Below are 20,900 nucleotides of genomic sequence, written 5' to 3' on the forward strand. Positions count from 1 at the left end.
TGTGAGCACTCAACACAGCTGCACAATGCCTGTCAATCACTTAGGCCCAGATCCACAAAGATACTGAAGCACCTAAACCCCAGACTTGCTTGGTGCCTATGTTTCACCCTCCAGGCATGCACCCTGCTGCCTCCTGTTAGGTGTTCAGACTCCTGTCTCTCCCCTTAAGCCCTAGAGCGATTCACAAGATAGGTGTATGGATGCCTAATCTGCATGCAGGGCTCAATCCAGTAGGTGTACTCAGAGGCCCCCAAATGGATCAGGTCCCATTCAAAAACTAGGGTGGGTGGGAGTGGTACCTGCTTTATAACTTTTAGCCCTGTGGTCAGAGCGCTTGCCTGGGATGGGGGGGGGAAGAGGATTTGAACAAAGATCTCCCACCTCCCAGGAGAGTGCGCTAACCACGGAGCTGTGGATATTCTGAGGAGGGCAGGGTCCCTCAGTCTGTCCTGCTGAAGCTCTTCTGTGAATAAATAATGAAAGAGTGAGTGGAGCACGGTGGCTGGACTCTGGGTAACACACCTCCTGGGTGGATGCTCTAACCACTGGACCACAGAGTCATTCCCTCTGTGGCCCAATAGCTATTTAAGTATTTATCCACAGTGGAACAGCTCCAACATGAGAGCTCAGTGGTTACAGCACTCCTGTGAGAGGGAGGAATTGAACCTGGGTCTCCCACATCTCACAGAAGTGAGATAAAACCATTAGGATAAAAGTTATAAGGTGGGTACCAGCGGCACCACCACCTTCTCCAGCTGTTTTGTGTGGAGAGAGGCAGGCCTAACTCATTCCCTCAAGAAACCCTTCAGGAGCCTAAGTCACCTGACTCCAGGAGAGAGCTTCCTGGTCATGCACTGCTAAGTAAAGACAGGCGCTTCTCTGCAGCCCGGACTTAGGTGTCTACATCTGTGAGAGGGGTGGAATTTAGCACAGCCCCCTCTCGTTGGCATCTCCCATTGGCTCCCTATCTAGCATGCGGGATTTTGTGGATTGCATTCTAAGACACCGATCTCTTCCCATTCTTTGTATAGGGAGCCTAGGCACCTAACAAGGCTTTATGGATCTTGTTGTTGTGATTTTTCTAGGCACCTAAGAATTAGGTACCGCAATGCTTAAGCCCCTCTGTGGATCCCACCTTTAATTCCCACTTACACCCTATTTTGAGGTTTTAAATGTTGCAGGCTGTCTGCACGGTGGTAAATTTCCCATTTGAGCATCTAACATGTTATTCATAGGAGACAGATTCCTGTTCTTGAGTGCTGTAGTTAGTCAGATTGTAAAGATATAGGAAAACTCACCCAAACTAGCCTGACTATCATACCGTCCATCTCTGCCTTCTGTCACAGTGCTCAGATAATGATTGTCAAACTTCATTGGTTTACCAGTGAGAATATCCTGGGGAATCATAACATGTGGACATTTAATCAGATGATCGCATAATTCTGTAATATCCTCAGTGGCATGAAATGGGAGGAAGTTATATATAAGAAAAAGATATACAGCTATTTAGTGTCTTCAATCTTAGTTAATACTGTTTCAGCCCAGGCAAAGGAAACAGGTTTTTAAAGCACCTCACTATTCAAGACTTGTTTTAATGCAAAAACTTGAACATCACCTCAATATTGTGAAATGAAGATACACATCCAAAGAAAGGCATTATATATATTCATTAAAAAAACCTCTTAACGTATTGCTTGCCAAATGAGATACAGCAATAAGAAGCCAAATGATACACCTTCTGAAACACCTTTCATCAGGGTGCCATCCAAAAGAAATATTCTCCGAGTTGAACTGGATTCCTTGGAAGGATTGAGAACATGGGTGAACAAAGTAATATTGCAGGAACATGCAGAGCCTCAGAGCAAAATTAGCAAAAGCTCTGGCATGTGCTGCCTCTCAACTGTATTTGGAATTAGAAAACCTGTGCCACAAGACAACCAGTTGCAGTTTGGAGAGGAGGAAAGTGGTGTTAAGGCTATTAAAAATCTCAGTTGAAAGAAGAATGTTAATATTAATAGCATACTTTATAAGATGCCTTGGCAATGAATACAAGATAACAACAACATGACTGAAGTCTGGTTTGAGCCATAGGGATTCCTGTTTACTTAGCTCAAACAGAAAAAGAAAAGACTTTCACTTTAGAAAGGAATAACATGCTCTCAACAAGAGAAATTCTGGAATCGGGTTAGAGATACATATTCATGCTGAGCTGTCAAGCAATGGCTATTGGCTCAGTAGGTCAACTTCTCCAATGATTAGCCTGCTCCCCTAAACTGACCTTGTTTATGGCAAGAATGTAATTTAATCTGAGACTGACTTCATAACCATCCTCATGGACTGTAGCAGAAATAATCTATAAGGAAAAAAGCACAAGTTAGCACCTCTTCTTATAAAAGTACAGGAAGACAGTTTCAGTAATGCTAAGTAGTCCTGCTGTCGGCTGAAAGTGTTTATCAACTGAACCAATATATCCATAAATAAATAATACAGTAATAGTAACAATAATAATTAGTAATTCACACTTTACGTCTTTATAGCACTGTGCGCACATTAACTAATCATCTTTCCACTTTAACTGAGTGAAGGGGTACGAATTTATAACAGGTGATATTCTGAGGTAAGTAGAGAAACCTGAATGACTGAAAATGCCAAATGTCTAAAAATATCAATGATTCCTTATACTCTCATCCCAAAATGTACATGTCATGAAACAGATTCACACCCATGGCTGAAGAGGGATGGCATTTTTACACACACACACACACACACACACACACAGCTGTGTGCAACTATGGTGCACAGTGCTTCATAAACACAATAAATGCAACTGATATGATAGAGATGCTTTACCATGAAGGAGGGCTGATGCTAAGTAATCATATTTCTCAGCTGATCTGGCCTATCTCCCACTCACTTTTGGCTACAGAGCCCCAGTGGAGCATGAGATATGGGCAGCTTGTGCCACCCGGCTCCAGGAAGACTTATCGCCAGTGGACAATTTCCACTTGGGTTGTGCCAGTTGGCGCCTGGACATGAGCAGAGCGCTGTGCATACAGGGCTAACTTCACCCACTACTGAAATGCAGCCTGCTGTGGGGAGGAAACGGCACCATTCTGTGGCAGCCACACCATATAACTATATGAAAGTGATTTCAAGAGGGGAAATGATGTTATTTATAAAATTGAAACTACAGGGAAATTTCAGACAAGTGGCACATAACTAGTTGGCTTATGAAAGCTGATAAGATTACAATGCAAGTTGGCATCACTGCAGGCTGAGAACTTTGATTGATATATATATATTCTGCATGAAACATGAAAAAGCATTAATAAAGACCAAATATTGGCATTTGCCTTGAATCAGCACTGATACTTTTCTTGGCAGAGGTTTCATTACAGTAGGATGATAGAGGCCTAGAAATTGCAGGAATATCCCTCCTGGAGATATTTTCCATATCCTTCCAAACTGCATATGCCTGAACCTTCTCTCAAAGAAAACGAATTGCAATGGGCCCGATTCTCCTCTACACCTCTCTGGCAGCGTAGAAAGGCTTTAAAATAGACACCACTCACATTACCCTCACATTCAGGACCCTGCACAATGTCAGAGTGGTAATAAGAATCTGATGGAATGCCATACCTCCACAAAGTACATGCCATTCCTGCTCCCAGGCACATGGAACCATAGCTAAAGCATGTATTTTTTCCAACTGTTTCTGTTTGATATGATTTTTGCATTTGTGCCATTGAGAGCAATCACTGCATGTAGAAGAAACCTCAAATTTCCATCTCCCCAGTATGACCATTTTAGCCACCAATACAGCCACAGCTCACCATTTTTTAGTGTTGACTGGTGACATTAAGTCAGCTAATATCCCTAATATGCACAAGCCAAGTGCCGAGTACTGAGGTAAGAACACATTGTTCCAATAATGGCATAGGTTGTGGCAGAAATAAAGTATTCGAGACAAAGTGACCTGGTGCTGTCTGCTGGGAAATTCATCCCTGTGCAGAGGGCTAGCCCAAGGCAAATGCACCACTTATAAGTAGGACTTAAATAGTGCATTGGCCTTGTGCTGACCCAAGGCACAGGGGTGAACATCTGCTCTGGGATATAATAAAATCAGCTGAATAACACCTCTGCTCTGATCGGTCAGCAAGGCCTTTAAGGTTGTGGTGACCATCTCCCCTAACTTCGGGGGTGGTTCCAAGGAGAAGATGTGAGAGAAGGAAGGGAATTATAACTAGAGAGAAAGCAGAAGGAACTCAACAGCAAACTAAGAAGAAAAAACTGGAATAGAATGAAAGAAGTGAGAAAAAGAGAACAAAGGGGAATTAGAAAAAGCAAGCAGGAGAAAAAGTAGGACAGAAATAAAACACAGGTAGATGAATCAAGACAATAATTGGCACAGTTATTTAGGCCAGGTCTATACTACAGACTTCTGCTGCGTGGCTATATCGGTCGGGATGGGAAGAGGTGTGTGATCCCTGAATACCACAGCTGTGCCAGCAGAACCCCCTAATGTAGATGTAGTTCGACTAGCAAAGCTGCACTTCAACTGGCATCGCTTGTTTCATTCGGGGGGGGTGGGTTTACTATCCCCGTACAAAGTGCTGCTTTGTTGGTATGGCTGCAGCCACACTAGGAGCGCTGTGCTGGTACAGTGCACTGGTATTCCTATACTGGTAGAGTGCTTCTAGTGTAGACATGGCCTAAGGGGCTAATTTTCTAGAAAATAAAACAGTATTTTGATCAGATTTATTTTCTCTTCAATCGTTCCTTGATACAACACAAGAAAAATGCTATTTCTTACCTTTCCCATTCGAGGTTCTCCGATCAAAGCCCTGAACTCTGGGTTGTTCTGAGCATAGCTTCTAAGATGAGCGCAGACATGATCTAACTGTTTTCTCCAGTACCCTAAAAAGTAGGAGTTATGAATATGAAAATACCCTGTAATTGTCATCAATAACTCTTCCACTGATGTGGTGCAGTAAGTAAAGAATTGTCGATTTTGACCAGGACAAACAACGCTGCGTTTTTCTGTAGCAAATCCAGCTGACCAAGGAGGAGGAAAAGAAGCAAGGTGCACCCCATAAAGGGGTGAAATAACACACTTCCCCTCAGATCAAAAGTGGAGCGCTGAGTCATTCCTTCCCAGAGCGCCTCTTGGGATGGAAAAGTTACGTGCTGCCCCATATTCAGTGTTGAGTCTAAAGACTCAAGCTAGCCCTATGTGACAGAGAATATAAAACAATTCCAGGGAAAAAAAGGTTAGTGTTAGTGCCATATTAAGCCTGAGTTATCAGGCATGACTGAACTGATTTTCAGAAAATGTGGCTTGCTTTGTAGATCTCACTGAGAGTTAAAAATGAAGCCAGGTCTGAAAACTGCATACACTGTAACAGCGTATAAGGGGTTCCAGTTTGTATTATAGACTGTATTACTGGACAAATACTTTATAATTTCCTAAAGAGAGAGTATATTTTAAGGCATAATCACAAAGAAATACAGATAAGGCTGAGTTTTGACATGCAGTTTGTGGGGAATGGGAGGCGTTCTAACGAAACAATATTGGCTCATTAAGTCCAGATGAAACCGTCTCTGTACTTTCTTCCATAGGCGCCCCTCCTCTTGAAATGGACTGAGCTGATACAACTGACAATTGCCTTCTCATCTTTCAGTTCCCTTTTCCAGTATCAGAGGGGTACCCGTGTTAGTCTGAATCTGTAAAAAGCAACAGAGGGTCCTGTGGCACCTTTGAGACTAACAGAAGTACTGGGAGCATAAGCTTTTGTGGGTAAGAACCTCACTTGCATCTGAAGAAGTGAGGTTCTTACCCACGAAAGCTTATGCTCCCAGTACTTCTGTTAGTCTCAAAGGTGCCACAGGACCCTCTGTTGCTTTTTCCCTTTTCCAGACTCACTTCTCAGACAGCACCTATGAGAAATTAGCCAATTGCTAGGTAGCATCTAGGGGGCAGCTGGAGACAATTTATGCATATAGCAAACAAAAAAACAACAATGTGGAGCTGCCATTAGATGTCCCAGTCTTAACACTGATCTCTCTGCTTGTATGTTGTACCGCTTTCCCCAATTTTCTGTCTGCTCTTTGTCTATCAGATTGCAAGCTCTTTGGGGTAGGGGTGAATAATATCTAGAACATTTTGGGTGCTGCCACAATCTAAATAATTAATAAGAAGTCTGAGTAGGATTTATTTTTAATTCTTTTGCAATCTGAATCCATTATTTCCAATGCAATATTTGGTGTTTAGTGGACAAAGGGATGGAAGGACTCGTTTTAAACCTTAAGTGGCTGTGTATCAGGATCCAGCCAACTTTACTGTCGAGTGCACTTATAGAAAGTACAGAGAGTAAATAAACAGTGTAGGTGTGACAAGCCTCATTTAGTCGAAACAGTAAGATCACCCTGACCTTACTCTGACCTGCTGTAGGACCAGAATAGGAACATGAAGCCAAGGCAGAAAAAGAATGGTACTGTGCGGCTTTAATAAGACAAGCCAAGAGCAGAAGAGAAAATATACTGGGTGGGCTCTCTCCATTCTGTTGCTAATTCTTAGAAAGGATCCGCTGTACCAAAGCTGTTATATACTTAGATAAAAAACAGTTGTCCCTGATTTAATATCAGTATGTACAATGGGGCCCAACCCAACGAGGGGCCTCTGGACATTACTGCCATATAAATGCTATTTTATTATATAAAAACAAAATGTCAAAGTATAAACAAAGAAATGATTCTCAAAACATTGTTGCCCTTAAGGAAAATCAACAAGTTCAAAGGTTGGCCATATAGAAATTATGGTAAAGCGAAACAACAGACTTATAGGGTACTGATCATCAAGATAAGCTTTAAAGAAACAAACTAAGGGGTACTCATCTCTACAGTACCCCAAATTGTTCCCCAATGGCTTCCAAAGCAGAGGCATTTTGCTTTAAACTAAATCACCGACTTAAATAAATACTAATTTAAAGTAACAATTAAACCTTACAACTGGGCTACTACTTTGTAGATGCAACGCCTAGTGAAGTCAGTGATAGCTGCACTAGGTTAGGCCAGGGTTAAATTGGGCCAGGTGCTTGTGACATAAAAATCAAGATGTAAAACCAGGACGCCAGAAATACACATATGCGTGCTTGGCTTCACGCTACTTATGTTTGTTATGTATCTTAAAGGATTTCTGGCAGCCTTGACTGAACATCTGAACTCATGTTGTCATTAACTGGTTACACCTAGATCGGACTGATTTACTGTACATTACAGTTAAAAAAGGGATGGCTTCCGTGTAATATTTACTTTGCAAATGCTTTTGGCTCCTGTTCAAAACCGACTGAAAATACAACAGAAAAAATAAAGCTCAGATCAGAAAACTGACACTTCTATTTTGTTGTTCATAGAATATCAGGGTTAGAAGGGACCTCAGGAGGTCATCTAGTCCAACCCCCTGCTCAAAGCAGGACCAATCCCCAGACAGATTTTTGCCCCAGATCCCTAAATGGCCCCCGCAAGGATTGAACTCACAACCCAGGGTTTAGCAGGCCAATGCTCAAACCACCGACCTATCCCTCCAAATTGTCTTTACTTGTACATTTTTCCCTGGAAGCCTGATTGTCTATTTAGTGCAGGAGGCTTATTTGTTTAGGGAGGAAACAATTACCTTAATTATTTGGCTTTTTAATTTAGCAATAATGTCATAAGTCAAATACAGTTGCACTGAAGAAATGATGGATGTGTGTGGCCAGTATAACTGAGACCAGCCTGGGTGTCACTGAATGGCTGGGGTTGGTACAAGTGTCTCTGGCCTATGTAGCTTAGCATGAAGCAAGGATGATGATGTGGAAGGCTGAGACCTGTGGGCTAACAAACAAACGGTTATGGATGTGTGGGCCAAAGCCTAGGGGATTCCAATGGAGAACGACCTGCCAGCCACCCCCTCTCTATATTCAGCAAAGGCCTCTGGGGACTCTAACGTTATGTCAGTTGGTGCGGTTCAACTGTAATACAAAGCAATTCAAAGCTTCTCCCCAACTTGCCCCTGTGAAGGGAGTTCTCTTTCCCAGGGTGAAAGCTGCACTTCCGATGCACAGACACAAAAGTCTTTAGAGTTAAATATTTTCTCAGCCCTCTTTTGGGCCAATCCCTTACCAGTATCTCTGACTAAGATAACTTCTTTGACAGGTTGAGTCAAGTACGCTATTCACTGCAGTGATGGAACTGGGAGGAGACTCCTCACAGCAAGACAGTGCGAAGAGTGATTCCCCAAGTACTGTAATAGGTTAAAAATAAAAAAGCCTCACCTAGATGTTTACAAAAAATGTAGGAAGGCCTGAAAGATGCATTAACCCCTTTTTTTACACTATAGACATAGACATCATTCTAACCAGTCCTTTGGCTGGCACACTGAAAAACACCAGTGTTCTAAGAGTTAGGTACTCTACTGAATGGGAGAATAGCTACAGATGGGTGAACCAACTGGGGAAAAAATCAACCCACTGAACCGCTGGCCATTAGTTGTATTGAGGCTCTACTAGCTCTTTAAAAGTTAAAATATCCTCCGGGCTGACAGACTGGAACACATCATGAAATTAATGAGGTCAGTGGGAGCTCCTGGGTGCTTTTGAAAATCAAGCCACTTATTTAGGTGCTCAAATATCGCTATAGGAGTCTGTCTTAAGGCTTCTTTTGGCTCTAAACTGGAATTTTGCCAGGACACTGAGGCTAAGATCCCTAATCGTAAAGGATTTTTAATGACCGCAAACAGTCAAGATGTTGGATTTAGGCTTGTCTATATAGGGAAATTGACCAGAATAGTTATTGCAGAATAATCTATTCTGCAATAGTTATTCCGGAAGAGCTGCCTGTGTGGACACTTTATTCTGGAATAATAGTGCCTTTTTCCAATTTAGTTTAATCTGTTTCCACAGTTTATTCTGCAATAGCTATTCTGATCAATGTCCCTGTGCAGACAAGCCCTTACATGTTTTCCAAAAGACAGTGCCTCCAGCAGCACTAAATGCCACTTTTGCCAGAAAGAATAACAACACTGATTACGTGAACACCACTTTCAGACAAAACCTGAGTTTTCTTTGGTAGTCTCCAATCCAAATACGGACCAAGTCTGACCCTTTGCTCATGAGAAATCACAGCCAAATGGTAAAGCTTCACAAAGGCCTTATAATGCAATTCTGGTGCATTCTGTGAACGCTTGCTGTGCTTTAGAGAAGGGCTGGGGTCTCAGATCAAAGCACCAGACACAGGGTGTACAGTTATTAGTGGGAAGAGAGATGATGTAATGATGTAAAAGAGTGGCCTTTCAAGGGATTATGCCACAGAGGACCCATTTTAAAAGAATACAAGGTAAAGTACGGTAGTTTTTTTCAGAACCAGGGGAAGTTTTCCTTGCTGACCATATGCAATCATGAACTATTTCTAACCTCTTCCAGGACTGATGGCTGTGAGCAGGGGCTTGCGATCACTCATCTTCTCCTGTTTTTCTTTTAGAGAAACCAGCTCAAGTTCCTTCTTCTCTAAGAGTGTGCTGGATGGGTAGAACAGGCCAATGGTCTGGGTTCCTTTGTCTTTTCTTTCTGTTCTATCTAGTCTTGACTTTGGTAATGAAACAACCAGAGGCTCCCAGGCAGCTCGAGTCCGTAATCCTTTATCCTATTAGGAAAGATCAGCGCCCAGATGACAAAAGTGATAATAAAGTGTAATTAATAGTTATATAACTTTATACAAGAAAAAAAATCACCAAAAAAGGAAAGAAACCATGTGTGTAAAAACAATCCTAGAATGAAAAAGTCATTAGAGATGCAAACTGTTTAAATGCGGAATTTTAATAATGCCCGATTACAGTTAACATTTGGAAAAAATGCCACCCTCGCATATCACAAATACTCAGAAAAACCCATGCAGCCTATTTCTTCTAAATAGAAATTGACTTAAGTTCTGATACCCTTACATTTGTGCTTGCTAAGTATTATGATCTTCTCTTAAAATATAGTTTTTTAAAACAATGTGGCATGTGCATTATCAAAGAAAACCTTAAATTAGCCAGATATAATTTGTGAGTGATTGTGTCAGAACCAGATCATAGTACTTAAGGAGCAAACACTTTAAGAAGAGATGGATTGGTTCTCATTTTGCTATACGTAATAATGATTAGGGATGAGTAAATATCAACAGCAAACAATTCCCTCAATGAATGTATGTAACCTCTTTTTCTGCTCACAGAATGTTTGCGACCAGAACATGGTATCCTCAGATGGAAGAAGTCAATGGAGTTACACCAATTTATACCAGCTGAGGATACCAGTCTCTCTACTGTGGTCTCAGCCTCGTTTGTGACGTCGTATGACTTACCTCAGAAAACACAAAGGTATCTCCAGCACCCAATAGCATGCTATTCTGAGAGGCCAGTCTTGATGGAGGCTCAATATAAACACCACAAGATCCACAGAATCTAGCATATGGGTGGTTGCTTGCACCACACTTGAAGCAAGTAAAGTAGCTTGGAGGAGGACCTGGCTGAAAAGTACAATGAAACTATTGTCATCATAGGAGCACATAAATACGTAGCACAATGGAGATCTATCTTCTTGTACTCTCAGAAATAAAGCTACCAATCAGACTAACCAGCATGAATTTAGAGAAACTAGAGTGATAGTGGTTACAACTGTTAGACTGGTGACCTTGGTTGCCAGTTCTAAACCAGGCTCATACCCTGACAAAAGCCAGACCAAATGTGCAGCTCATCACAGTCAACTGCGGCTGAACCAGGCCATGCAGAGGTAAGGTTTTGCAGATGGAATCAGCATCTACATAGGTTAATTTTTAGGCCTACCAACCTTAAAATATTGGTATCAAATGCACTTTTAAAATATTTTTCTCCTCTTGGAAACCCTGTCTTTAGTACTGTGGCGCTCTGGAACGTCAAAGCATCTCAGTTAATTGTCTGTTCCACTGTACTCCTCCCCAGGCCCTCTCTCTATGAAAACCCATGATTTCACTGGCATATATAGCAGAGTTTCTAATTTTTATATGGCCCTAGAAGATACAGTTTGAATTTCCCCATCCTGGTGGGGGTGAATCTAGCACAAGAAGTTATAGAAATACATAGAAATGTGGTTGCAGAAATACATTACATGGGGACATCTTTACATTGACTATTTTAGGTAAAAGCTCCTCTGGACAGGGAACATGGGTGAAATTCTGGCCCTCCAGAAGGCAACGGGAGTTTGGCCATTGACTTTAATGGGATCGCAATTTCATCCTATGTCTTTAATTTCTCTTTACTGAGCTCTGCGCATCTATAGCACTGTATACAAACATTAAATAGTAACAATATAAAAACATGTCCTAACCCACAAGATTCCTGGGAATGGCGCTATGGAATTGCTGCAGGTCATAGATGCGTAAAACCAGGCTTGTCAACACAAACACCAAATGCCAATGAAAGAGAAAATGGTCTTTACAGAAGCCTGAGCCAAAGAGCATACCTTGGCTCCACACCAGTCACAGAAACGAGCATCACAGTGGTTATCACGGCCGCATTTTGAGCAGGATATTGTTCTCCCTAGATGACTTGATAAAGGTGGGGGTGTATCTCCACTGAGTGCAGGCTAGTAAAGCAAAACAAGAATTTCATAGGCTACAGTAAAAGAAAACCAAAGGGGAAATAAGGGGAGGGTGAAAGCAAGCCAATTTGAAAGCACAAAGCAATGTTCAATCTAAGGGAATGCTCAGTCTAAAGCAATGGTTTCAGCAGTGAATTAACATTGGGCTTACTCTGATCTAATGTGGAATTTTCTCATTTAAAGGATACAATCAAATATGTTTTTAAATAGTTGTGTGTGTGTCTAACTTTCCATTATTCATCCCCTGAGAAATCTGACCACAAAACCTTATTTCCTAACATATTTTGTCCTTTTTTAATAGTGCAATTATTCAGCTAGAAACATGGGGGCATAAGGAAAATTTGAAATGAAAACAGGCTATGTTGAAAAAATTACATTCCACAAAAGAAAAATATTGGTCACATTTTCTAATTTGTTCGCAAGATTCGTGTAAATCTTAAAATGTTGGCGTGAGTGGAGGGCCAGGGGGGATTAGATCACTTGTTTTGCATTTATTTTGATCTCTCATTTTCTATAGTTGTTTCACTGCTAGTAAGTCAGTTCCTCAGTGTAACCCCACTACAACGAACCAGTCAGAGTGCACAATGTGCTTATCTTAAAGCTTGTGAGTAGTCCCACTGAATTTTCAAGATTACAGGGATTGTACAGGAAACCTCTACACCCAGGTCCTGGTAGTTTTAGCTAAGATCTAGCATTGTTGTCATAGTGACCAATAGGCAATGAGATCCAAATTATTACTGTCTTCTCTCAGCCCTGTAGCTCTCCCTGCTTAGCGAAAGGAAATCTCTCCTTGGGCATTTAGAAGAGATTTTGCCTAAGGGGTAGAAATTAAAAATTACTCCAGCCAAATGAACACAGCTAAACTGGAAGATGACACAGACAGCGATCTTAGAGGGAAAATTCACTGTTGTTTCTCTCACCTCTGGACAGAATCACTGCCAAAAACAAGCATAGTAGTTGTACGCTGATGGGGCATGCAGGAAGTGGAGATAACAAAAATAATTAAAAGGTCACTAATACACACAACATTTTAAATTGATATGAGTGGTCTTTCCTGCTGCGATTACCCATCATTGCTGTCAAGATTTATAGTTTTTAACTGCAATTTAAAAGAGAACTAAACACACACAAGCTTCACTAAATTCAGGAAACTGAGTCAAGACCATCACCTTTGACAGACATTTTCAAAGCACCTTTCGGCAGAGACAGCAGCACTGTACAATCGTGGCTCCCGCGGGAGAAACGAGAAGGTGTATGATGGGATTTCCAGTATCTTGTAGAGCTCGGAGCAGGGTATTTCAAAGGGAGAGCTGCTAGGTGCTAGAATTCTCCCCTAGGCTATACAAGAGAAAGCACAGCCCCCAGCACAGGGCCAGATTTGTCCCCACGTTTTCAAGACAAAGAAAATGAAGTTCATTCACTGATCTCATGTAACCAAGTGTGACGGTTTTGTGCATGAACCTTACCGTCTGTATTTCAGGCAGTCTGCTTTCACAGGTCACACAGTGTTTTATGTGAATAGGGTTTCCGGTGCCACATACCCGACAGATTACTTTGCCCTTTAAAATACAGAAAAAACAGACTAATCATTGGATAATTTTAAACTGCAACCAACAGGACGGTAAGGATAAACCATCTGCTCAATAGGGATTTGAGCCTGCAGCGGCTTAGTCCTGCAGATGGAGGAACTCCCTCAAGTGTGCATGCACAGTGCTCAAATAACTCCTGTACTGTGGGCTTTAATAAAGTTAAGCTACCTTGCCCAGTTGCCATGCAGATCTGCAGCTGAGGGCAGTGTTGTTGAATTGGCAAGACATTTGACTTAGGGGCTCCAACATCAGTGTTCCCTTCAGGCTGTTTACAATATTTGCTCAGTTGTACACACAGTTCCTTGCAGACAGTCTATTATTTGCAAGGAAAATCAAAAGAAAGACACCTATACCTTTGGGCTACTCTTTCTGGGGAGATCTCACTGGGCAGCCTTGGTTACTGCTACGGAGTGTGAGTTTCCACTGGTGCTAGGAATTATGAGCATGACAAATTCTAGTGTTGACAAGTGTGTCCACACTAGCCATGCTCAATTGGTTTAGGTTTGCCCCTGTACCTACATTAGGGCTGCTCTAAACCATTTAAAGTGTGGGCTGAGGTCTATGACAACTGTAAAAAAAACAACGAGTCCTCAGCCAGTGAATGTCCTTACTGTCTGACAATCCCCATTCCCTCAGTTCCTCCTTCAGCAGCCTCCTCCCTTTCCCAGAAATGCCTCCCCAGCCCCTCATACCCCACAATACCACACTAGCTGAGAATCACCAGCTGAGACTGCATTCTGCATCCCACAGGAACCCCCCTGAACAGGTCTCTCCCCCCCCACCCCATCTCCAGTAACTGCTCCAGCTGTGCCATTCCCATATAACAAGTAATATTTCACAATCAAAAGAGGTAAATAGACTTGCGAGGACAGATTTATTAGAGTTAAAATAGCTATGAGTAAGGTATAAATGCCTAGACAGATCAAATTAACATACTCTATACTGTGCAGAAGAAATGCCTCCCTACCTTACTCAAATAGATATTACTGACATATTGTGGTCTTGTACAACATGCCTTGTCATGCCACTGAGGTCGATCTTTAATGACAGCTACTGTTCAAGAAACATTTTAAATCCTACTAACTCAAAGTTGCGGCAAGATAAAGAGCCAAAGCCAAACGGAATCAAAACGTCTCTAACAAAATCGTCTACAGGAAACATACCAAGCTCTAGGTAATTTACTTCTTGGATACATTGATTCTTAATTACCTTTAAGCAGATGCTGGCCTGGGGTTGCAGCTGTGGAGCTATAGGGGCCTCACAGACAATACAAGTTGGTGTGTTCATTGGCACCATAGTTCTGCATTCGACACATAGTCCCATCTGTACAAAAGACAACATGCTGTTTCTTTAGAATGGAAAATTACACTCTCACGAAAGTTAATATCAGACTTTTCGATATTATCACTTAGCAGAGGGTAAAGCAGTAGGCACAGGGGCCTGATATTTTTATATATCTACATGCTGAGTTAAGAAGTACCTACACTACATATTATTCCTGCTACAAATGGTAAGATGTTGTCGTTACTAGGGTTCTTTATAAGCCAAACCCTTCAGTCCTTAGTCTTTACTCAGGAAAAAAGTCTCACACTGATTCCAGTGGGACATTTACCTGAGTAAGGGCCTCAGCATTCAGTCATAACACACTCACAACAGACTGGCTCCTTTCCTCTGAGGTATGGTGTCAGGGAATACTAGCAACAGAGGGTCCTGTGGCACCTTTGAGACTAACAGAAGTATTGGGAGCATAAGCTTTCGTGGGTAAGAAATACTAAGGAACGTACACATTGCGGCACATGGAGCATTACAATGAAATATCTATGGCAATTCACACTGCAGGAAAGTGGAATGAAATAGAAAAAAAGAACGACCACATTGGGTCAGACCAATGGTCCATCTAGCCCAGTATCCTGTCTTCCGACAGTGGCCAATGCCAGGTGCCCCAGAGGGAATGAACAGAACAGGGAATCATCCAGTGATCCATCCCCGGTCGCCCATTCCCCGCTTCTGGCAATTGCTTCCTAAAGACCTAAATCCTGGGCTATGCCCCGAGTAGCTAAATCTTAGGCTATGCTTGGAGTAGCCCTCGTGGTTGTGGTGGGGAAGGATTCCTTTCCCCCGACAAGGTGGTGCCTCTGTAGAGAAGCTTCACAGCTGCTATTATGGCTGCAACAGTAACACAGTGGGGACAGGGAGGAGGAAGGGAACAGCAGGAACCCCTGACCTCATCCTCACTTAAGGCCCCCCCTCCCGCCCCGCCCGAGCTGGAGTCTACATTGCACAGGAGTACACCCAGGACCTCTATGGGTGCTTCAGGAGAAGGGAAAAGAATCTTCCCTCCAGGCTGCAGAGTGCCATTCTGCAGCACTTATCGCTGCCTTTAGGTTCCAGTCGACCAGGGAGATGCTATGTGCCTGAGGGCCACTTGCACAAGGAGAACAGTTGTATGTGCATACTTCCACAGATCAGCTGCTCTTGCCATGCCCCTAAATTACACCTCCCCCATGAGCCTTGCAGACATGCGCCCCGTGCCAGACACCATGTGAGTTCCAATGGGCCCAGAGCTTTCTACAGCCATGCAATAGATGGGGCAAGATTTTCCCCAATATGCATAATAACCAGTGTATAATACACAGTGAATACTAAAAAGCGTCATGAACCCTAGCTGTCAAAAGGAACTATTCCCATTAGACAAGTGCTCTGCTAAAAAATGGATTCTAAGCAGCTTGGGGCAGAGGTTGGGTCTTCCCGTGTGTGTGTACAGCGCCTAGCATAAAGTCCTGATCAAGCCCTCTGGCACCACTGCAGTACAAATAATAAAGATTATTATTGTTACTTTAGCTGGGGGAAAGGTGAGACAAAGCAGAGATTGCAGGTACTGTTTTTCAAAGCCCAGTAAAACTAAGAAAACAAAAACAAAGGACAAACTCATATAAGGTAAGTTTTGCTCAAAAAAATAGAGGCCTGAGTGTAAATTTTTAACTTAATTTGTCAGCCCATTTATACACATTTTAGAGCTAAATTGTACCCCCCTCAAAATAGTGGTTTCATTGGAATTGATGATGAACTCTAATGGTGCCATTATAAGAGTTAATTCCAGCATAACGCTGCCATTCACAAACAAGTCAATTCACATTCTCTTCCAGATACCCATCTCATCAGATTAAATAAGGAGGCTGTTGCTGTTCTGCGGGCCTGGTTTTTACTTACTATTATCAGATGAAAACAAGTCCAACATGAGTACTGTACTGACATGTAAGACAGTGTTTGAGGGAGAATATTCTCATTTGTTTCAAACAATCTCTCTCTCCTCATATGTGATCTCAGAGATTACAGGATGGGTTCTTACCAAAAACTAACTGCTGCTTTTCTGTGTCTATCATTTGGCATTACTCTGCTATGAATCATTTTTAGGATAATGGGACAAGTGAGTCGATTCCCACAACATTACTTATTTTGATCCATGCAGTCTTAACACAGCAGAATCGATGTTACCCATGCAATTATGGCTATACTTATTCCATAGATATACCATATCATTCAAGGTCCCTAAAGTTCTTCTCTTTCCTACTACTATAACTCTTGTCCAGGCCTTGGTCAGCTCTCAACTGATATAACCTCCTATTTCCTGTTCTCACTGCTTCTTATTTCAACCCCTACAATCTATCCAAAATGCCATTGCCAAACTTGTTCTTCTCCTGCCACTCTGACCATACCACTCCTTTCACTGGCTTTCCACTGGCATTCATGTCAGATTCAAACTTCGCATCTTTCCCTTCATTCAAGCTGGGCACTGCCTACATCTCTACTCTGATCTCCCACTAAATGTCCCTGCATGTCCTCAGGCCTTTGTCTTTGCACTTTCTTCTATGCTTCCCTTCATGCTTGGAACTCCTTCTTCTTCATCAAATCATCTCTGCCACAAAGTAATAAGGGTCAGACCCTGGCCCCATTGAAGTCAATGGCCAAACTCTCACTGATCTCAGTGGGGCCAGGAGTTCATGCTAAGTGTCTAATGTAACATTTAAAAGAAAGTGAAATCTACACTGCTTTGACATTTGTCCATCATCTGGCATGTGTCTGCATTATCTAACTAATTATGGCCTCAATGTTGCAAACCCACACCTAACTAGCTTTAAGTATGTGACCATTGAAATCACTGGGACTGCTTACATGTGTGAAATTACTCGAGTGTTTTCAGGATCAGGGTCTTAGACTATTACTTGTGGCTATCTCTATGTTTTGTACAGGACCAAACACCTGATTATGCTTAATAGATAAGAAATAGCTATACAGAGCTCTAGGCTAAGATTTTCAAAGCCACCTAGGGGATTTAGACACACAATTCCCAGGGAATTGTGCATCTAAATCGGCCTTGTGTTATTGTGACTATGTGAGCAAAATCATAGGACTGTGACAGAGTGCTAGGAATCAGCACCTATTGAAGCACTATGGTCACTGTTTAATCCATTAGGCCTAGGGGATTAAGAAGAGGAGTTCCTGATGAGCAGATCTGATTGGGGCTGGGGAGTGAATGAGCTAATTAGCACATTAAGGAGACTGGATAAAAGAGTGCAGGAAGGAAGCAGTGGAAAAAGCAAAGCAAGAAAGAGGAGAAGGAGAAGAAGAGAGCAGAAGGAGGAGTTCTCTGGGAGGAGGGAGACAACTTCTCCCCTACCCTTTGTAACGGGGTAGTAAAGCTGAACAACATAAAATACTGTGATTGCATTAGTATACAGAAGGTGGCGGAGTAAAACACTATAAATGAACTGTACTCTACATGGTGTCCCTCTCCTCTGTTTGCCAGAAGCTGGGAATGGGCGACAGGGGATGGATCACTTGATGATTACCTGTTCTGTTCATTCCCTCTGGGGCACATGGCATTGGCCACTGTCGGAAGATGGGATACTGGGCTAGATGGACCTTTGGTCTGTCCCAGTATAGCCTTTCTTATGTTCTTATGACTTTCTGAGCAGTGTATACAAAAAGCAAAGAAGATGGGAGCAGTGGGTGCCCCATCAGAGAAATAATTAAAACATACATGCAGCGTCCATCAAAAGCATAATACTCATTTTCAACTGCAACAAGTTCAACCTAACTATTGCTAACAGCGTGTGCTCCAGCTATAGTCAAAGTTACCCAAGTAGTTCCATTTTAAAGGCTGTTTTTTAATTATTGACAGCTGGCTTAAACTTTCACTTTTCAGGCTGAAATTGTCCAGATCCAGTCTGCCTGAAGGCAGAAAATTAATCAACAGTTCTGAGAACTAAAAGAGTGAAAAAAATACACTTTTGCTATGATAAAATTAAATCTTGCAACTCAGTGACCCTGGCTGAGTTATAACCGCCTAACAGCATGTGCATGCATGGTCCTTTTTTAATAATACTTTAAAAAAAAGAACAAGCTCTCAAAATTCTAAAAGAACGGGGCGGCACTATACTTGATATCACACTGTATTTTGTATTCTATTAAAATGGATCAGCATTAACTCCCAGGTTTATTTATCCTCAGAAATCCACTGGGCTCAGTGGGGACTGTACAGTAGCTGCTCCTCCATTTTAGCCCCTCCTGTCTGATATATTCCCTTGAGACCTGCAGAGGTCGAATCCCAAGACAGTACCTGCAGAGGGGTTTCTTGGGCACAGCGGGAGCTTGATGAAGATCTGTTGCTCTCTAGTTAATGTCACACTCCCTTGTCCAGTCCCACTGACTCTTGTTTCCCATCATGAGCACTAGGGAAGGGTTACAACTGATCCTAAACCCTTCCACTTTCAGTATCAGGCTGCTGATCAGATTTATGTGTGGACTCTAATAATTGCATTTGCTTTTCAAGTCGGAGCCACTTATGGGGCTGAAATAAATGAGATCTACTCTTCCATGGTATTTAACCCTATACATTGCTCACTGAGGCAAAAAAAGCTCATGAACAAACAAAACCTGCAGTTGGTTTTGCTTATTCAGTCAGATTTCTGCAGAACCAGAGAGTACAATTCTGGGTGCAGACACCTTCTTGTGGAAGTGACATTGTTGTTGGCCTGACCAGCTCATGATTGGATGCTGCCCCCTGTATGAGACAGAAGGAGCAAAAGTGTAAGTTGCAAAGGCAATTTCTTTTCCAAACAGAGTCTGACACTGCTCTCAGTGAAGCCAGTAGAAATTTAGCAATTGATTGCAATGAATAGGAGCAGGATTTGGATACAAGATGCTACAAAGAAGAAAGGTAGGACTGCTGCAAATGTAGGAGGACGATTTACTGACTACTGAAGATTTTGCCAGAAAGGTGCTAAATTAGATCCTAATAGAGCGAAAATGGTACAATAACATCAACATGTCTGCAGTTAAAATCTTCCTAACTCTGATCCTGAAAGAGGCTAAATATCCTCACTTTCTGATGACTTTGCTAGGAGCTGAGGGCACTCTGTACATTGCAGGATCGGGTCCTGTGGCCATATCTGTGACTGCCTCAGGGGGAATAGTGAAGAAAATTAGACCATTGGCTCATTGTGAGTTTTGGTTATTATCTCTTGGGGGAGAGTGATGGGCACCATTATAAAAACCTAGCTAAACAGAGAGATCTCAGATGTGCACATATCGGTCTATCGATCTTGTAAAATCACCTCCTGTTCATGAATACTAGTGTGCTCTTTTTAGAGATATGTGACATACCAGAATCAGAGACTTATATGAAACTGACATTAAGTGCAATACAAGCAAAAGTCATGGGACCGTGCACCATGTTTAGCTTTTGAATAAGACCTGTCTGTGTTTTGAACTTTACAGTTTCTGAAGATTTGTTGGTCACTGCAGCACTAATGGGTATCTATATTGTCGCTTTTTTCTGGCACAGATGAAGAAAAAATAATTTATTTTTCCAAAATATCCTTATAAAAACAGATCCCATTAGAAACTTGCCCTGGTCAGCTGAAAGCCACAGGCAAAACAAACCAGAAAATTATTATTGTCCCGCCTGCCAAAGTTACTGACCGATATGAAGAATCGTAGAAAGCAGGATTTTCCAACTGAAAGTGTGATGAAAACACAGTTCCCTCAGCAGTAACTTATATACTTTGTGGAGGCTGATTCTCAAAATAGGAGTGAGTTGGTTACAATTTTTTTGCTGACCTGAGCTCCTTCAGGGGGTGGAAGGCGACACCCTGGCACTGGCAGGATCGGAGAACCGCATTCTTGACAGAAGCGAGCAAAGGGATCAGATGGGCGAGGAGCTAAGCAATGTGCACACCTAGAAATAACAGGAAACTGGTTCAACGTGTTCTCAATTTGTGCTGCTAAATCCTGCAACCTCCTGCAGTGAAACCCAGCACAGGGGATCAAAGAGCCCAGACTGGTGAGCACTTACTCACACTCACTGTCTGGGACTACTCCTGGGCAAATGCTCACCAACACGAGAAAGGGCTGCACACTGTAATTGTAAACCCAATCCTCCCCCTCCCCATTCCTTGGGATGGCAGATCATTAATTAGGTTTACATCTCACTATAATAAAACATTATCAGTAAGATACAGTAACATTAAAAACATGACAACAGCAATCCCCTTTTATTAACCCATGTCCACGCTTGCCTTCCTCATTTTAGTTTAATTTAAGAGCATTGTCACTTCAATTGTTAAAGCAATTTCTTTGTGATTCTCCCACCACAAAC

General features: G+C 42.2%; 1 protein-coding gene across 8 annotated transcripts in view; it reads right to left on the minus strand.

Annotated features, from left to right (window-relative positions):
* The window catches only part of DZANK1 (double zinc ribbon and ankyrin repeat domains 1), a 35,321-nt gene that overhangs the window by 5,680 nt on the left and 8,741 nt on the right, over nucleotides 1-20,900 (minus strand). For 7 of the 8 annotated variants that reach the window (XM_065589815.1, XM_065589813.1, XM_065589816.1 and 4 more), the window contains 9 exons: nucleotides 20,363-20,480; nucleotides 14,450-14,563; nucleotides 13,118-13,210; nucleotides 11,514-11,636; nucleotides 10,378-10,542; nucleotides 9,450-9,678; nucleotides 4,814-4,917; nucleotides 2,279-2,353; nucleotides 1,299-1,395 (listed from right to left, as the gene is read on the minus strand). In XM_065589815.1, coding sequence (XP_065445887.1) covers nucleotides 1,299-1,395; nucleotides 2,279-2,353; nucleotides 4,814-4,917; nucleotides 9,450-9,678; nucleotides 10,378-10,542; nucleotides 11,514-11,636; nucleotides 13,118-13,210; nucleotides 14,450-14,563; nucleotides 20,363-20,480 — 1,118 coding nt within the window. The remainder of the gene's footprint in view (nucleotides 1-1,298; nucleotides 1,396-2,278; nucleotides 2,354-4,813; nucleotides 4,918-9,449; nucleotides 9,679-10,377; nucleotides 10,543-11,513; nucleotides 11,637-13,117; nucleotides 13,211-14,449; nucleotides 14,564-20,362; nucleotides 20,481-20,900) is intronic. The other variant, XM_008173922.4, reaches the window with a different exon arrangement.

The sequence above is a fragment of the Chrysemys picta genome, chromosome 3 (assembly GCF_011386835.1).
Source record: "Chrysemys picta bellii isolate R12L10 chromosome 3, ASM1138683v2, whole genome shotgun sequence".
NCBI classification, from domain to species: Eukaryota; Metazoa; Chordata; order Testudines; family Emydidae; genus Chrysemys; species Chrysemys picta.